Raw genomic sequence first — 18,579 nt, forward strand, 5'->3', positions numbered from 1 at the left:
GATTTTGGATGTGGCCTGGGAACTGTGAGGTAATAGATTTCTGTGTTTAAGGCCACCCAGGGTGTGGCACCTTGTTACCAGCGTTTAGGGGCCATCGAGGAGCCTAGGACACAAGGGCAGAAGTCCCAGCTGGGAAGGGGCTTTGTGTGGGCAGGCCAGGGGAGGCCTTCTGGGGGTCTGCTTGGCCCGGGCAGGCGGCCCCCTCTCCCCTGTGCCCGCACCCTGAGCACACTGTTCCTGGTTCCCAGCACCTCTTCCTGGGGGCAGATGGAGGACCTGGGACCCCAGGGACACAAGCCATGAGCCTCTCGGCCCAGCCCATCCTGGGCCCCAGATGGGCACCTTTTTCAGCTCCACTGTGAGGAGGAATTTTCTAGACCAGGAGGCACTTAATGAATGTTTGTTGTGAAAGTGAAAAACAACGAGGGCTGCCAGGTGCGGATTTCCTGGGAAGCTAATGAGGCTTAAGCTTGGGGGCCCCTGATAAGCCTGAGTCTGGTTTTTGTACCTGTTGTCGCAGATTTGTTTTCTTAAGGGAATGTTGTATAAGCTTTAAGCCCCACAAACCCATGAGGTGCCGTGAGAGCCCCAGACCCTGGGGCTGCTCAAAAGGAGGCCCAAGGACCTCTCGGTGCGTGGATGGGGGTGGTATCTGTGCACCGGAGCGAGTAGTTCCCCAGCGCTTTGACCTCAGCGCCCTCTTGCCAGGCCGCCTTGCACAGACCCTCGGCACTAACTGCATGTAAGAGGCTTACATGTAGCGGCTGTGTGAGGGGGTAAGGGGACCTGGGACCTCCTGCCCCGTCTGCCTCCCCTTCCAGTGGCTCCTGGGGACTCAGGCAGACCCAGCTTGAAAACCCAAGGGCCAGAGGCCTCTCCAGCCTCCTCCAGCCCATGTCGCAGCTGATCCCCGGAGTCCCCTGCCCCGACTGGCTCCATAGACAGGGCCCCAGCTCTGCTGGCTTGGTGCCAGGTGACCTGGGCTGTCTGGGGGTGACGTGGGTGCCACCTCCCTGTAAGCGTGGCCCCAAGCTATGCCCCTGCCATGGACACTGAATCTGAAACAGCACGAGGGGTTCAGGGTGGCAGGGCCTCAAGCTTCACCACCTCTGACCCCTAGGAATGGTATCTTCATATATGAAGAACATCATGACCTATGTTCTCTTTTAAGGTTCGTGATAAATTAGCCAGACGAATCAGACTGGAGAGAGCTGTGGTCTGAGGGGCCTCAGTTTACACAGGTCGTCATTCCTCTCTGGGCCTGGTCTCCCCATCTGTAGAATGGGGGCAGTGACCACCTGCGCTGCTGGCGGGGGCACAGTGAGGATGGCATGAGCATCTGCAAGGCCAACCAGGGACCAAAGAGGAAGGAAGGGTGAGAATCTTGCTGTACATACCTTGATATCCATGTCCTCATCTTGGAATGTGACAGTCACCTTCCATGGCAAAAGGGACATTGCAGATGTGATTAAGTTAAGGACCTCGAGATGGAGAGACTATCCTGGATTACCTGGCTGGGCCCAGTGTCATCACAGGTTCCTTAAAAGAGACAGACAGGTGGGACTTGCGTGTGTGTGAATTTGGGTAAGAAAATAAAGAAAAAAGAGAAAGAGACAGGAGGTCTGAGTGAGAGAAGATGTGACTGGGGAGCAGATGGCAGCCTGACGCCGGGCCGTGGGCCAGAGAACGCCCTGGCTCCCAGGCGGGCCCTGGCAGCTGGAAAAGGCAGGGGACAGATCCTCCCATGGAGTCTGCGGCAGGAACGCGGCTCCGCTGACACCTTTACTTTAGTCCACTGAAACAAATCAGACTGCACAGTCCGGAACTATGAAGCAGTTTGTGCTGTTTTCAACCGCTACGTTTGTGGTAACGTGTTACAGCAGCGATAGGAAACTCACGCAGGTCGCCTCCCCGCCCCAGGCCCTCCCCTCCCGTGTCCCCCTGAGCACCCAGCTCCAGGCCACACTGGCCTCCCAGGAACACCCGTCCTGCAGCGGACTCAGGGTACCAGCCTTGCAGACACACACCTTTCAAGACATCTAGAATGTTCCAGTTTCCTTCTAGGACACTTTTCCTTCCAGATCCTACCTGTCCCTCCTGGGCCCACTCTTGCCTTCAAGGAATCAACACATGGTGCTCAAGAGCTAGGGCCCTGGGCCCTGGCAGCCACCGAGTCACTATGTGACCTTCACATGCCTGCACCTCAGTTTCCTCATCTATAAAATGGGGACATAGGGTGGTGCTGTGAAGATAGTAACACGCTGTGTACCACATGGCACGTGCCCTGAGCCGGGGGAGGGGAATCATGCCTTGAGACTTCTAAGACTCGGGTTCAATTCTTGTCTCCACCACTAACTTGATTTGTGACCCTATGAAGCCCCTCTCTGGGCCTCAGTTTCCCATTAAAAAATAAACACATCATGACAGGGTTAGACCAGCTGAGTCCTGGGGGGCCTTTGAGCACTCACACCCTGCAACTCCCTAATGTGGGTGGCCCCGGCAGCCCCCACTGCAGGCCTGGAGGTGGAGCAAGGTGGAACATGGTGTAACTGCCCCAAATGGGTGTGACTGAACAATGGCCCTAGGTGAGTCGTGTGAGTCACAGCTCTGCCACTTCCTCCCCGCCTGCCAGGGCAGGGACCATTGTTCCGAACCAGGCTCTGATGGTTCTGCCAGGGAAGGGACGGCCCAGCTCACAGACCGCACCCTGCCGGCAGCTCATCTCATCACAAGGCCAGCCAGGCCGGGGCTCTGAGAGTAAGGTGGGGCTCTGGCAGCCCCCGGTCGCCCCGCGCCAGCCCACGGACACCCTGGGGAGGGTTCTGTGCCCGAGGAGCTGTAGGAGCCCTCACAGTCCACCCCTCTGGACTGCTGTGAGGCCCAGAGGCAGCAAGAAACCAAGAGGCCCCGAGAGAACCAAGCTGCAGATGGGACAGAGCAGCTTGTCAACGCAGGGTGCCTGGGGGTGTCTGGTGGTGAAGAAGGACAGACAGACACCAGGAGCAGGAGACATCAGACAGGCTGAACCATGTTCTGAGCCAACCCCCTGCCCCAGAAGTGTGACCCACCCACCACATCAGCACGGGGCTTGCAAAGCCCCCACCCTGGGCTTCAGCCAGCTGCACCCACGTGTCCTAGGGGAGGGGCCCTCCTCCCTGCCTCTGCCCAGGGATGTGACCGGCCCCAGAGATAAGTGGGGACCTAAGGCAGCTAGGGACACTCAGCCCAATCACATCACCTATAGGACTCCCACATCTGAGAAAATTTATTCTCCTCTCCAGGACTCTGGTGCGAAGCCAGAGAGAAGACGGGCAGGGACAGGTGGACTTCACCAGAGAGGCAGACGGGGGTAGCAGGGGGAGGGCCACACCCTCTGGGCCTCGCAGGGCATAAGCCAGGGACATGCAGGACCCCACGGGCTGGGACGCCCTGCTGGAGGAGTAGAGAGAAGGCCGGGGCACCTCAGAACCTGATGTGGGGGCCCTTCTCCACAGAGGACATGAAGGTGGTCTTCAGAGGCCTTGGGAGCTGCTTGGGGGAGGCGGCAATGGGCATGGAGCTCACCAACCTCTGCAGGGTGGGCTTGGACACTGGGGATGGGATCGAGTGTGTGGACTGGGCCGTGGAGGCCAACCAGGGGCGCAGCAAGAAGCCGGAGGACTGTGGCCTCAGGAAGGCGGGCAAGGCGGAGTCCGGCAACCTGGAGGCTGAGGCTGTCGGGGACAGAAAGGAAGAACGGGAGGAGGTGGTGGGGAGCGTGTTGGCCGTGGCCTCCATCATGGCCAGCTCCCGGCCAGGCTCCAGGTCCTTCTGGATGTCAGGGGGTGCCAGGAGGACGTGTGGGCCCCTGCTGGTCGGGAAGCTGGGCTGCTGGATGGGCGTCAGTTCAGCAAAGTGCAGGCTCTGGTAGACCTGGGGCGAGATCTGCGGGGAACAGAGCAGGGGGCGCGGGCACCCGCTGGAGCCGAGGGCACCCAGGACCAAGGGCAGGCTCACAGGAAGGAAGGGCCCCGCGGTCTGCCCATGCAAAAGGAGAAGACGCCACAGTACTGTGGCTGTCACCAATGACCACGGCCCACGGGCCCGCGCCCCCTGGACACCAGGCCCAGCACCCAGCCCTCCCTCCACACCATCGTTTGGTGCTCGCAGCAACCCTGTGAGGTCGGCACCCAGACTGCTCCCTCCTTCGAGCGAGGCCAGGGCTGGACCCTGTGTGAGGCCCAGGTGCTAGGAGCTCCCCGGAGTGATCCCTCTCATACCAAGCTCTCCCCTGCCCAGGACAGCTCTCCCCCTGCAGGGACATGCCCTTTGTCATCATCTCATTTGTTCCTAATCCCACCAGAGAGAGGAGGGGCGCCCACAATGCCTCTGTGGCAGACAGGAGGGAGAGGCTGGGACCGGCCCGGGCCAGACGCAGGATAGAGCTCGAATCTGGTCTCTCCAAAGTCCCTTGCTCCCTCCATTTCTCCACAAGCAGAGCCACTCCTTCCATCTACTTACTTTGTCCCTCACTGTGCCACCATGACACCCGTGTCTGCTCTTGGGCACCCACAGAGGTGGGGATACAGGCAGGAAATATACTAACAAGCAGAGGAGCAGCCACAGGCCGTGGTAAACACCCTGAAGGCCGTAGCCAGGTGCTAGCACCAAGGAGGACCCCGTCCCACAGGCCCAGTGAGGCTTGTCCTCAAGGGCTAAGCTGTGCCAACGGCCTCAGCCAGGGGCCTGGCAAACAAACCAGCCCGACCAGCCTCACCCCAGAACCATCTGTGGCCCAGAGTCCTTTAAAAGGGCGAATGTCCCCATCACCCCCACTGAAGGGTCATGTGGGGCACAGGGTGGCTGCTGATGGGGTGGGATGCCCTGGCTCCGCCCCAGCCTCTCGGGGAGCGGCCTGTCCTGCCTCACCTGCTGCTTCATCCAGCCATACTGCACGTGGGTGGACAGGAACCTGGTATTCCGCCACCGCTCCTTGGGCCTGTATGCTGTTCCCAAGACTTTGCTCACCTGCAGGAGTCATGCCCAGAGTGAAGCCGGGGGTTGGGGGGCAGGGGAGCCTCTGTGCCCGTCCCCACACTCCCCTAGCCTTACCTGAGACTCCCACTTGCTCCAGCTGTCCTCGATGTCTTCCGGGAAGCGCTCTCCAGCCCATGGGGACAGCGGGGACAGCTTCTGCAGCTTGGCCCAAGGCTCCGCCTCCGTATCTGCCTTCTCGTTCAGGAGGGCCAGCAGTGCCACCTGCTTCCGCCGTTGGTACACCAGGGCCTCAGTGAGATCCTGCTCCTCCCTAGTGTGAGGGGATTCCTTCACGTGACGTCCCCCTACCCACCACCCTGCAAGGGCCTGATCCCCTCCAATCTCACCCCTCCCTGAGGCCAGACTCCCCAGGGCCCCTCACTGAGCAAGTGTGTAATTAATGTTAGCAAAGCCCAGATTCGGTTGGCCCAGCAAGCCCTGCCACTCTTCCACCACCTGTGCTTTCCTCCTCGGAGACCTGACACTCTGTTCTGGCCTTACTTTGACCCCTTCTGGAATATTTAAATATCCCCCACCCTCCTCCCTCAGAGAAACCCTACCTTTGCCTTGTTTGATATTCCCCAACAGGAATGTCAAGAACCACAAAGATTCTGTGAGTGCCTGGCAAACTCCTACTTACATGTCAAAACCCAATCTCAAAATCTCCTCTCCTATGAAGCCTTTACTTGACCCATTCAGTCAGGTAGATTGTCCTCTGAGCCATCCCTGTTCTCCTAACACTCCCAACACTTATCACATAAAACTGTAGTCACAAGTTTGCATGTCCATCTCCTCGAGTGAACTGTGAGTTCTGTGAGGCAGGACCTGTCTGGAAAGTCTTGGATCTCTAGAACCTAGTACAAGGTCTAGCAGTCAGCAGGATCTCAATACATTTTTTCTTGAATGAACCAAAATTATTGATGGAGTGGGTAGGGGAGAAACCTAGATGGGAAGGAACGAGTAGCGAGCCGCCTGCTCTTCCCTGTGGATCAGGGAAGTAACACAAATGTCTGCTCAGGGCCAGAGCCTTGGCCGTGGGTCCCAGGCAATGCCCTGGACGTGTAGAAATGACCTCTGCAGGGAAGCTGGCCCTGGTGAATCTGAGCCTGGCTCACAGGCAGGGTCCCATGTGAGCGCTTGGGTTTTTGTATTTTCCCCCTTTCACTGCTCAGTCTTTCAGCTGAGCTGGGCTGGAACCTGTGAAGTCAAGCTGCCTGCAGGTCCCAAGCCTCTGGCCTTCCGGGGGCCCTCCCCGACCATGGCCAGCTCTCCCCAACTCAGGCAGAGGACTCTTAGAGCCTGGGGAGGCTTGTGGCATCTCCCTCCTCCAGCCAGAGAAGATCAAGTGTGCTGTGCTAACTCACTGCAGCTCCAGGTGGGAGGCCTTCCCGGCGGTGCCTGTGGAGTCCGTGTTTGCCTTTTGTTCTTGAAGACCACCAGGGGCATCATGGAGTATTTTCCACATACTCAGGCCAAACGTTCCTGTGATTTGACCAGACGCTGCTCAGAACAAGGACCGGCGTAATCTTCTCCTCTGAACCCTCTGCTCCTTACCCTCCGGCCTCCAGTGTCAGCCAGCAACCCCCTACCCCCAGCCCACACACTCACCCGAATACTGAGTGCCCACTGTCTGCCAGGCATTCCGCCCAACACACAACAAATATCTGCATGAACTGGACACTAGCCCTAGGACACGCCTGGAGCTCAGGCCTAGGGCACCCTGCCCGCCCATGGGATGAGACGGAAGAGTACTGGGGCAGGGACCGAGTGATCCTCAGGTGGGCTTCAGGTAGCTCAGGTATAAAATGGCAACAGCATAAAATGACCAGACACCCATCAAAGGTGAATTTGGGGTGGGGGTGGAGAGGAACGGGGCTGGAGGAAAAAGCAGGTGGTGAACATAGCAAAGCTTGAGTCCTGTTTCTGAGTAGGGAATAGTGAGTCATAGGTTATTCTCCTGCTACAGAGTTTTAAAATTTAAGAAAAATAAAACAGGGAACAAAATCATTTTTTTAAAAAAATCACTGGACAGCCGTAGAAGCAAAGAGGATTGGATGGACTAATTACAGAAGAGGAAGAATCTTTCCAAGAAGAACTGAGATTGTGAGCTGCTTTCTTGGCTGGGGGTTGTTACAGAGTCTGGGCACAGGCTGAGTAAGAATCAGGCTTGGCTTAGACAGAAGAGGAAACGAGCAGAGCTTCTGACAGCCGCTGTGGCCGGCGTGATGGGTTAAGTCGAGTGGAGCCCTAAATGCACAGACACTCTTCCTGTTGGGACATCTGCTGAGCGCCGGGGAGGCTTGGGTTAGAGGGGTTGGGCTAGAAAAGCAGAACGAGCTCATGGGGAGGCAGAGTCCCACTGAAGAGATCTGCAACACACACAACAAACTTCACTCTGACACGACAGAGGCAAACTTAGTCTCCCTGAAGCTGCAGCCCAGCCCCAACCCAGCTCAATGCCTGCTTGGACTGAGGTGATCAGCCCTAAACAGAGGAAAGAGCAAATGCTCTGGGAGGAAATAATATCAACTTCAGTCTCCACAGTTCTTTTATACAAAGTCCAGGAAAGTTTTTTTTGTTGTTGTTGTTGTTTTACATATAAGACCTGTGAAAAGGCAGGCAAATATAACCAATGATCAAAAGAAAAAATAGGCATTAGAAGCAGACCCTTCAGATGATTCAGACATTGGAGTCAGCAGATTAAAAAAACTTTAAAACTATTATAAATAATGTTAAATAAAATTAAGGAAAATATGAAGAAAATGGGGGGGGGTGGAATGAGGATTTCAACAGAGAATTGCAATCTATAGGAAAGAATCAAATGGGCATTCTAATACTAAAAAATACAGTATGTGAAATCAAGAACAAGGTGGAACTAAAATGTTAGGCAATAAAGATATCGAAGGCAGGAGAAGGGAGTTCAAAATATGACAAGTAGGAGAGGGGAGTTAAAAGAAGTTAAAGCTTGCTAATTCACGTCCTTGTCTTGTTCAAGAAAAGGTAAAGGCATTAACTTTAGTCTTTCTTAGAAAATTAGATGAGAAAAGTTCAAAATTACCCACTAAAAGCACAGGCAACAAACACAAAAATAGACATTAGACTTAAAAATTTCTGTGCATCAAAAAACCAACTGACAGTGTCCTGCCCAGGGGGCTTCAACTCCCCAGGTTTCGTCTTGCTTGTTCCCAACAGACATTTCCCAACTTCAGCCCGGCCTACAGGAGCCACAGGGGTCCAGTGGGTCCCGGGAGAGCTGCGTGACTTCGGAGCCCGGTCATTCTGGGCAGACGGCCTCTGGGAGAGAGGGGCGGACAGGACCAGAGTGCTGCTAGCTTTCCTCCATCCAGACTCTTTCTCCCCTTCCCTTCCCCGACCGGTGGCTGCCAAGAGAGACAATTGAGCCGCCACACAGAGGCTTGTACAGAGAGTGGAGCTCAGACCTTTGCTTTTGGAGTCCAGCAGTGGGCTGAGGGGTGCTCGAATTGTGAGCTCCCTGCCTGCCAGCCCTCCCTAGTGCAGCTTGCCTGGTGACCCCATCAGAATGGGGCACACCCAGAGGCGGAGGGACACAAAACCCTTGGTGCTTGGGCACCTCATGGGCAATTTGGGACCAGCACGCTTCTCCCTGGCATGGTCAGGGATGATCTCCAGGGCCACAGGGATGGGTGCACAGGCCAGGTCGGGTACCCCCAGGTCTTGATCGTGTTGGCCAGAGGGACGGAGGGGATATCTGTGAATTAATCTCAGGAGGCGCGGGTGCCCACAGGGGCAGATCGGGGGGAGAGCGCAGTGTGAGTCCTAGCTGCAGCATGCTCATGGGGCACCCCTGCTCCCACAGGAGGACCACAGTCCCAGCTCAGGCAGGGATCCTGGGCAGGGAACCTCCCGGCCCGCATCACAGTCGTGGGGGAGCTCAGCTGCCTTGAGGTCCTGTCTGCCAGCAGACACCAGGGGAAACCACAGGATAGGGGAGGGTGGAGAGGAGCAAGGCCTGCTCCAGACTGCGGGTCTCAGGCAGCCCTGCCTCCACACGCAGACTTTCTGGCTGAGTGGGGCCACTTCAGCCCCTCCCTGGTGGGCTCTGCCCAGAGGCGGGGAGCTTCCTTTCATTGTAAGGAAGTTCAATGAAATACAAGAGAAAATAGGAACCCAACACAGAGAAACCACAAAAACAATGCAGGAAATGAATGAAAATTTCACTAAAGAAATGGAATTCTCAAAGAAAAATCAAACAGAACTTCTGGAAAACAAAAATTCCTTCAAGGAAATACAAAACACAGTGGAAAGCCTTAAGAATAGGTTAGATCAGGTAGAAGAAAGAATCTCAGAGCTAGAAGACAACACCTTTGAATTAAACAAGTCAGTCAAAGAGACAGAGCAGAAAAATAAGAGGAAAAAACAAAGCCTACGAGAAATATGGGATGAAGTAAAGAGGCCTAACATAAAAATCCAAAGCATCCCTGAGGGAGAAGAAGAAAATACACACAGGTTGGAAAACCTATTTGAGGGAATCATGGAGGAAAATTTCCCTGGCCTTGCTAGAAATCTAGACATCCTGGTACAAGAAGCTCAAAGGACCCCTGGGGGAAGTCCTTTGAGGAGGAAATAAAGACTTTCTCAGACACAGTGGAATGAAACTAAAAATCAGTAGCAAAAAGAAAACTGTAAAATTCACAAATACGTGGAAATTAAACAACACACCCTTAAACAACCAATGAGTCAAAGAAATCAAAAGAGAAATTGGAAAATATCTTGAGACAAACGAAAATGAAAACATAGCAACCAAAACCTATGGGATGCAGCAAAAAGCAATACCAAGAAATAAGTTTATTGTAGTAAATGCTGACATTTAAAAAGAAGAAAAATCTCAAATAAACAATCTAACTTTACACCTCAAGAAACTAGAAGAACAAACTAAGCTCAAAGTTAACAGAGGGAAGGAAATAATAAAAGTTAGAGTATAAATAAACAAAATAGTGGCCAGGCGTTGTGGCTCACACCTGTAATCCTAGCACTCTAGGAGGCCGAGGCGGGAGGATTGCTGGGGGCAGATGGGGGACCCCTAGAGTATTGGTTTTGGTTTTTTTAATTGACATATTGGGACTGCACACATTTATAGGGTACAATTTGATGTTTTGATACATATATATCATATAATGATCAAATCAAGGTATTTAGCGTACGCATTACTCCTGCATTTATCATTTCTTTATGGTGAGAACATTCAAAAGCCTTTCTTCCAGCTATTTTGTTACATACCATACCTTACTGTTAACCGTCTTCATCGTTCTGTGCTATGAAACATCAGAACTCACTCCTCCTATCTATCAATAATTGTAACTTTGTACCAACTGACCAAAATCTCCCCATCCGCTTCTCCTCCCTCCCCTCTCCAGTCTCTGGCACTGTTCTACTCTCTACTTCTGTGATATCCACAATATCAACTCTTTTTTTTTGAGCTCCCACATACGACTGAGATAATGTATTTGTTTTTCTGTGCCTGGCTTATTTCACTTAACATGACGTCCTCCAGGTCCATTTATGTTGTCTCAGATGACACAATTTCATTCTTTTTTATAGCTGGGTAGTACTGCACTGTGTACAGGTGCCACATTTTCTTTATCCATTCATGCATTGTTGGACAACTGGGTTGGTTCCATATCTTGGCTATTATAAATAGTGCTGCAATAAACATGAGAGTGCAGATACCTCTTTCGACATGTTGATTTCATTTCCTCTGGATATATACCCAGCAGTGGGATTGCTGGATTGTGTGGTAGTTCTAGTTTTAATTTTTTGAGGAACCTCCATACTGTTTTCCATGGTGGCTACACTAGTTGCTCCTTGATATGGATGGTGACTATATGGGTATAGTTTTACCTTCTGAAAATTCATCCATCTGAACTCCTTTGGTTTGCGCATTTTTCTTTATGTATAATATAACAATTAAGTTTATTTTTTAAAAAAGAGGAATATACCTTATCAGATATATGATCTACAAAAATATACAAAGGCAAACAATGTTGGGTGGATGGGTGAATGGCTGAGGAGCTGATGGAGGAATGGACAGCTGGGCAGACTCACGTCCTGTAATACTATTTGAGCAAAGGCAGCTGCTGTGGCCTGACACCCCCTCCCCACAGCATGTAAGGTTCATGCCAGCTTACATTCTAACAGGGCCAGGGACAAGAAGGGCCACAGGGCATAGCTGCGCTTCAGGACACATACCAATGGCATCACCGGAGAGTTTCCAAGCCTTGACGTTCCGGTCCTGGCCAGCACTGATAACCAGCTGGAAGCTGTCCACATACAGGATGTCCGTCACACTATCCACATGGCCCTTCCAGGTAATCAGGAGCTTGGGGAGAACCAGGGAAATGGTCTGGCCATCCACGACCTATAGAAGACAGTACAGGAGAACTGTTTATACCACGACCACTATACAGGCCCATCACAGGGCACACAGGACCGGAGGTGGCAGAGCCTGGTTGGAGGGGCCCTGGGACACAGACTAGAGCTCTAGTTCTGAACATATCCCACACTGACTTGTTCATGACCTTAGGTAAGCATCATTCTACTCTCTACTTCTCTGGGTTGACGTTTTAGATTCCATGCGTAAGTAAGATCATGCAGCATCTGTCTCTCTGTGCCTGGCTTATTTCACTTAGCAATGTGTCTCCTAGGTTCATCCATGTTGTCCCAAATAACAGGAGTTTCTTCTTTTTTAAGGCCAAATAGTTTTCCATTGTGTATATATACCACATTTTCTTTATCCATTCATCCACTGATGGCCACTTAGGTTGATTCTGTATCTTAGCTATTGTGAGTAATGCTGCAATCAACACGGGAGTGTAGAAATCCCTTTGACATACTGATTTTAGTTCCTTTGGATATATACCCATAAGTGGGACTGCTAGATCATATGGTAGTTTTATTTTAAGTTTTCTGAGGAAGCTTTATACTGTTTTTCATGGTGTTAACATGGTGTTAACATTCCCACCAACATGCACCAGGCTTTTCTTTTCTCTACATCCTTGCCAACATTTATCTCTCATCTTTGTGATAATATCTATTCTAACAGATGTGAGGTGATATCTCTTTGCGTTTTAAATTTGTATTTCCTAATGATTAGTGATGCTAATAATTTTTCCTTATGAACCTGTTGGCCATTTGTATGTCTTCTTTTGGGAAACATCTATTCAGGTCCTTTGCCCAATTTTTGTTGGTTTATTTGTTTTCTTGCTATTAAGCTGTGTTCCTTATATATTTTACCTATTAATCCATTACCAGATGTATCATTTGCAAATACTTTCTTTTTTTTCTTTTTTTGAGATAGAGTCTCACTCTATTGCCCGGGCTAGAGTGTTGTGGCGTCAGCCTAGCTCACAGAAACCTCAAACTCCTGGGCTCAAGTGATCCTGCTGCCTCAGCCTCCTGAGTAGCTGGGACTGCAGGCGCATGCCACCATGCCCAGCTGATTTTTTGTTTCTATTTTTAGTTGGCTGGCTAATTTTTTCTATTTTTAGTAGAGACAGGGTCTCACTCTTGCTCAGGCTGGTCTAGAACTTCTGCCCTCAAGCAATCCTCCCACCTCAGCCTTCCAGAGTGCTAGGATCACGGGGTGAGCCACCGCGCCCATCTGCAAATACTTTCTCCTACTCTGTGAGTCATCTCTCACCTTGGTAATTATTTCGTTTGCTGTGCAAAAGCTTGTTAGTTTGATGTGGTCACATTTGTTTTTGCTTTGGTTGCCTGTGCTTTTGGGGTTATATCTAAATAATCATTGCCTAGGCCAATGTCATGGAGCTTTCTCCCTGTGTATTCTTCCAGTAGTTTTACAGTCTCAGATCTTATATTTAAGTCTTTAATCCATCTTAGTTGATTTTTGCATATTGTGTGAGATAAGGATCCAATGTCACTCTTTTGTATATGGATCCCCAGTTTTCCCAGCACCATTTACTGAGGACGCATTTTCCTGATAACTATTGAAAAGGTGCTCGACTTTATTAGTCATCAGGGAAATACCAAGTGAGTTTTGATCCATGTAAATGTATCGTCTATTCAAGAAAACACATAAATAGTTTCATTATTTTTAAGAAGAATTCATGACTTCAGAGTCCTTGTTGCAAAGATCAAAGTCCATGGAAGGCAGGGTGTGCTTGAGTGTGCGTGTACGTGTGCATGTATTTGGTGTGTGTATTCTTGTGTTTTACTGGTTATTGATGACTTCTGGTTAATGAAGGCTTCCCCACATCAGCCAGACAACCATGACCAGGAAACGTGAAAGCTCATCATCTCAGTAAGGGAACCATGTCCCAGCTCATTAGCGGGGCTCACAGGCACTTTCCTGAGCAACCTTCCAGGAAGCTTCCTACCTCTTCCTCATCCGAGGGACTGTAGTGTGAGAAGCCGGTCCCAATCTGTTGAGGAATTAAGACCCGGAACTTGTTCTCTATTTCAGAGACGCCCTCACCCCCACCAGACTGGGATGGCCGTTGGTGAGTGACTACGCAGTAATCCTTGATGTCCCAGATCTAGGCACAAAGTATGGGTTAGTGGCCTAGCACCCCTTGACCCAGGCCCCACCTCACTCTGTGAGCTCCTCCCAAACCATTCCTCTTCACTCCGGGGGCAGTTCTTACCTACCCTCTGAGATACCTGGCCACTCAGGGCCAGAAGGAGCCTTAGGGATCATCTAGGCCAGACTCCTTGGCTGGCTGGCAAAGAGGGTGTGGCTGGCTCAAGGACAAGATAATCCTGCCTCATGTCTTACCACAAGGCACAAAATCAGTTCCTGAGACAGCTGGTGGCAGATTAGCCACACGACTGGGGATGAGGGAGTCATCAGAGGACAATGACGGAGCATGGGATTCCCTGGCAAAGGCTTCCTGGAAGGTCTTTTGCACCAAGCCCTCCCTCATTTCTCTGGGCAAATGGAGCAGGAGAGGCCTTCTAAGGCAATCCACCCTCTTCCCCACATCGTGTCACAAATGAAACCAGTACCCGGAGAGAGCAGGCACTAGACAAGGGCCACGTGCAACCAAGAGGGGGCCAAAAGCTCAGCTGGCACTAGCCCCTCAATCTTAATGCCCGCTTTTCCTCACCTTGATTTGTCCTTTGCAATCCCCCGTGATGAGGATCCAGTCATTTTTGTCAGTGGCCATGGCACCCACGACAACATCCCCGTTGGCTCTGAGGTCCACAGGGAACTTCCCCAGCAGGCCTCCGTTCCCGTGGATGGACCAGGCGTAGATGTAGCCGTTGCTGCAGCTGCTCAGCAGGGCAGCCGTGTGCAGCTGGCGAGGCCTGGTCTGCAGGAAGATGATCTGTGTGGGAGAGGGGGGCCTGGCTCAGCAGGGCTGAGGGAACCCGGGAAAGTCGCTGCACCCACCTGGTCCCCCAAGTTCCTGGGCACCCAACAAGAACAGTGATGGTGATTCCACACTTCCTACCTAGCTGGTGACAAGGAACATCATACTGGACCATGAGCTATAGAGGACAGGGATTTGCGTCTTTTTTATTCACTACTTTATCCTCAGTAACCACAACGATGCCTGACACATAGGACATGATCAATAAGTGTTTACTGAATGAAGACTCACGAGTTTGACTTGACATAAGGCTCAAACAAGATTTTTCAAGACCTGTAACTCAACTCAAAATGATTTAGAGAAGGAACTCATTCCTCTTCATCTGTATCTATCATGAAATACCCATCATTTCTAGCTGATCATCAAGAAAGCATTTTAACCAAATTCTTGTTCAAGTCTCTCTTTGATCAAACCCTTTGCTAAGCCCCCCCTCTGCTCGTTTCTGCCTTACATGCCACTCCTGTGGCCCACGTGGGGGCCACCATGGGAAGGTACCTGGCGTGGCAAGCAGGGAAGAGAGTTTCTTGCTGGCACCCTTTGGAGGCTGAGAGCACAGTCAGGTAGGGGGCAGAGCAAGTCAGGCCGGGAAGGCGAGATCGGAGGCTTCCTCGCTCTTGCTAACTCAGAACTTGATGTTGTGATGGCTAATGTGTCCCCAAACATGTCACCAACAACGTAAAAAAAAAATCTTGATTATTCTTATTTGCAAAGAAGTCCAAAACAAGATGCTCAACCTGCTCCCCATTGGCCCAGGTGTCAGGGACAAAACTAGGACCTGATGGCTTCACTGGTGAAGTTATCACACATATAACGAAGAATAAACACTGATCCTTCTCAAACTTTTCCAAAACACTGAAGAGGAAGTAACACATCCCAATTCATTCTCCAAGGCCAGCATTATCCATATACCAAAGCCAGACAAAGACACTACAGAAAAAAAACAAAACTATAAACCAATATCCCTGATGAACACTGACGCAGAGCATCACGCTTAGCAGGCGGGAGCCCCACGGCAGAGCAAACCGAAGCTGCAGCCCGGGACCAGACGAATCATCTGAGATGAGGTCTTGCTGTGTTGCCCAGGCTCGACTTGAACTCCTGAGCTCAAGGGATCCTCCTATCTCAGCCTCTTGAGTGAGTAGCTGGGACTACAGGCACACACCACCACACCCAGCTAATTTTTTTAAAATTATTTTTTGGTAGAGACCAGACCTTGCTATGTTGCCCATGCTGGTCTTGAACTCCTGGCCTCAAGGGATCCTCCCATCTCTGCCTCTCAATCAAGGTCATTTTTTTGAAGTTGAGTTAACTCTTCCTTGGCTAACATGCTCTACCTTCATTTTTAATGGATTAGTCACTCAACCTGGCCTTTATCACTCTCCATCGAATGAGACAGACAAAGTTCAAAGGGATGGATTCCAGCTCAGTTCTGGAGGAAGATGAGTGACCTGATCCCAGGCAGAGCTGCACACTTCTAGGAGACTAACAAAACCTTGATAACTGACATCTTGAACACAGCCTGTACCTGAAACAATTTTTCATCTTTCAAGCAACAACAGCTTTCACTGACCACAAAAGCCATGTTTATATTGTGTGAAACCCTATTTATTGTTTTGTTATCCAAAGATAACCAATAACCACATCCCAAACTATCTGCTCATTTTATATCCATGGGTGAAAGAAGAAAAAAAAATGCCAAACTAGTTCACATTTCCCCTTCCTCTAGTCATCCCCACTCCGACTAAATGGTGGTGTTTGCCTGTCTATATGGGTAACATATTTCTGATCAGCCAACTGGGAGGCAGGTTCCTCTCCCCTCACTAGAGCCCAGAGGCAGATCCTATTTTTTGAGAGGTCAGGGCAGCAGCCTAAGGAAGTAACTGTCCCACTGGAATGGTGTGAGCCCTGGCCTCTCATCTCTCCACCTCTGCTACAGAAGAGCCACAGTGCAAGACATTGGGAGACATCAGAGGGTGTTCTTCCACTGAGCATCCAAGGCAGGGTCCTTTGGCTCTCAGAGAATCAATCATGAAGGAAGTCAAACGGGTGACCATAGTACAAAACCAGCTCCAATAAAGCTGATGGAAGTGCATTAGAAACTCAAGCTTCTCTTTACCAAATAGTTTCACAATAGAAGAATGCCGAGTAAGAGAGAACTGCAAATCACTTTATTTACAGAAGCCTGTGAAACCCAGTGGTGGTACACACCTGCAAAGCACAGATCCATTGGTCAAAAAGGTCCAGCAATTACCTACTGAGACTGTGTTATTTGGCCATGCTGTGATGGTCAGTAGCCTCATTGTCCTCCCCCTCTCTCCTTTTAAGGAGATGAGTGCTTTTTGCTTAACATCTTTTATGCAATGTTTATGCAATTTATTTATGGGGACAAAAGTGATTTTATTTTAAACACTAATCCACCTGACTAACCCCAAGTCCAGGAATGCCTCCAAAGTGTCTAGTTGATGTATTACTCTTTATGTGGGAACACAATATTCACTGCAAGTATCACTTTCCTTCAAAACAACCCTTGATGTTGCTGCATACATAATAGGCTATGACACTTTTAGCCACTTACACATTCCTCTCAGACCACGTATACTTCTTCCCTAAGATATAAGCCCTGGGTCTCAGGAGTTGCTATGTGGAAGATCTACCTATCTACCAAAGACCATGCTTCTATCAGGAAGTTCTCCTAATAAATCATCCTAAACCAAAAAACAAAAAAAACAAAAAACAAAACCAAAAACACACTGATGCAAAAATTCTCAAAAAAATACTAGCAAAACCAAATTCAGTAGCATATTAAACGGGTTATATACCATGACCAAGTAGGATTTATTCTTGGAATGCAAGGATGGTTCAACATACAAAAATCAATAAATGTAATACACCAAATTAACAGAAGTGCTCTGTCTTGAACTCCAAACAAGCTCTCTCCAGGAGGGTCTTTGTGCCTGCTGTTCCCTCTGCCTGGGTCACCCTCCTTCCAGATAACTGCAGGCCCTGTTTCCTTGCTTCCTTCAAGCTCTGTGCAATGTTGCCTTCTCTGTGAAGCTCTCCTCCACCAGCCTATTAAACAGCAACACCACTGCCACCTCCCATGCTTGTTCCTCCCACCCTCTTCCTAGCTTTCTTATTCTCCACTCGACCTGCTCACTCTCTGATGTGCCCTTTATTTCACTTGCTGGTTAATTGTCTGTCTTGCCCCAACTGGAATGGCAGCTCCATGAAGGCAGGGGCTTGGTGTCTTTTGTTCACGGTTCCCTCCCAGTGCTTGGCATGTAGGAAATGCCTGTGCCCTGACAGCACTAGGTCACCAACTCAAAAGGTCAGGTTTGGAACCACTTGCTGTGGATTCACAGATTTGAAGAGATAGGGTCTGTTGACAATTCTGCTTCCAAGAATCCACCCTTTCAGTATACTCACACTAGTACACCAAAACGTATGCACAAAGATGCTCAATGCAGTGCTGCTCCTAAAAGCTAACACCTGGAACTAACTACATGAATATCAATAGAAGACTGGCTTAATAGTTCATGATACATCCAAATTATGGGGCACTACGAAATTATTAAAAAGAATAAGATAACAAAAGACTAAGATGAATCTAAATTACTGACATGAAGGCATATCCATGATATATACTTAAATAAAAAAGCAAATGGCAGGACACAGCTATCACTTTATGTCACTGGTCTAAAAAACATACAAAGGCTCAAACCAATCTGTTAACAGTGACTGAGAGTTGCGAGTGGCATGGGGTGGGATGAGCAACACACAGGGGCCCTTTATTTTCTCTTTACACACACTTCTACTCTTTTTTTAAATTAACTAGCATTATTACTTTTAAAAGTTTTTTAAGGTACTTTTTAAAAGGGAAGGAAGAACATTCACAGAAGAGAATGTGTAGCCACTCTCCGCTCTCCACCCAGTACCACAGGACCCCACTCTGGGGGCACCGCCCCTGGTCCCTGGAGCTGGGCAATGGGGCAGGCCTGCCACACCCTCACTCAACCACGATATGTATTTTCAGGAGGGGGAGTGACTATCACAGTGAGGGGTGTCCAGGGTCAGAAAGAGTAAGGTATGGGAGGAACAGAGAATGGAGATGAACCAATCCCCCTACTTGAATGCCAAACAAAACACCGTACCGGTAACAGGAGGGCATTCTAACAGTGGATTCCGGAAATGT

The 18,579-nt window shown here is 50.1% G+C and overlaps 1 protein-coding gene across 1 annotated transcript in view; it reads right to left on the bottom strand.

Moving 5' to 3' along the window:
• Positions 1 to 3,276: 3,276 nt before the first annotated feature.
• EFCAB8 (EF-hand calcium binding domain 8) overlaps positions 3,277 to 18,579 on the bottom strand; it is a 50,694-nt gene continuing 35,391 nt past the window's right edge. The window contains exons 22-28 of the mRNA XM_045528427.1: positions 14,121 to 14,342; positions 13,392 to 13,550; positions 11,245 to 11,413; positions 6,381 to 6,498; positions 5,092 to 5,287; positions 4,909 to 5,007; positions 3,277 to 3,924 (exon numbers count right to left, since the gene is read on the bottom strand). Coding sequence (XP_045384383.1) covers positions 3,463 to 3,924; positions 4,909 to 5,007; positions 5,092 to 5,287; positions 6,381 to 6,498; positions 11,245 to 11,413; positions 13,392 to 13,550; positions 14,121 to 14,342 — 1,425 coding nt within the window. The 3' untranslated portion in view covers positions 3,277 to 3,462. The remainder of the gene's footprint in view (positions 3,925 to 4,908; positions 5,008 to 5,091; positions 5,288 to 6,380; positions 6,499 to 11,244; positions 11,414 to 13,391; positions 13,551 to 14,120; positions 14,343 to 18,579) is intronic.

The sequence above is a fragment of the Lemur catta genome, chromosome 17 (genome assembly GCF_020740605.2).
Source record: "Lemur catta isolate mLemCat1 chromosome 17, mLemCat1.pri, whole genome shotgun sequence".
NCBI classification, from domain to species: domain Eukaryota; kingdom Metazoa; phylum Chordata; class Mammalia; order Primates; family Lemuridae; genus Lemur; species Lemur catta.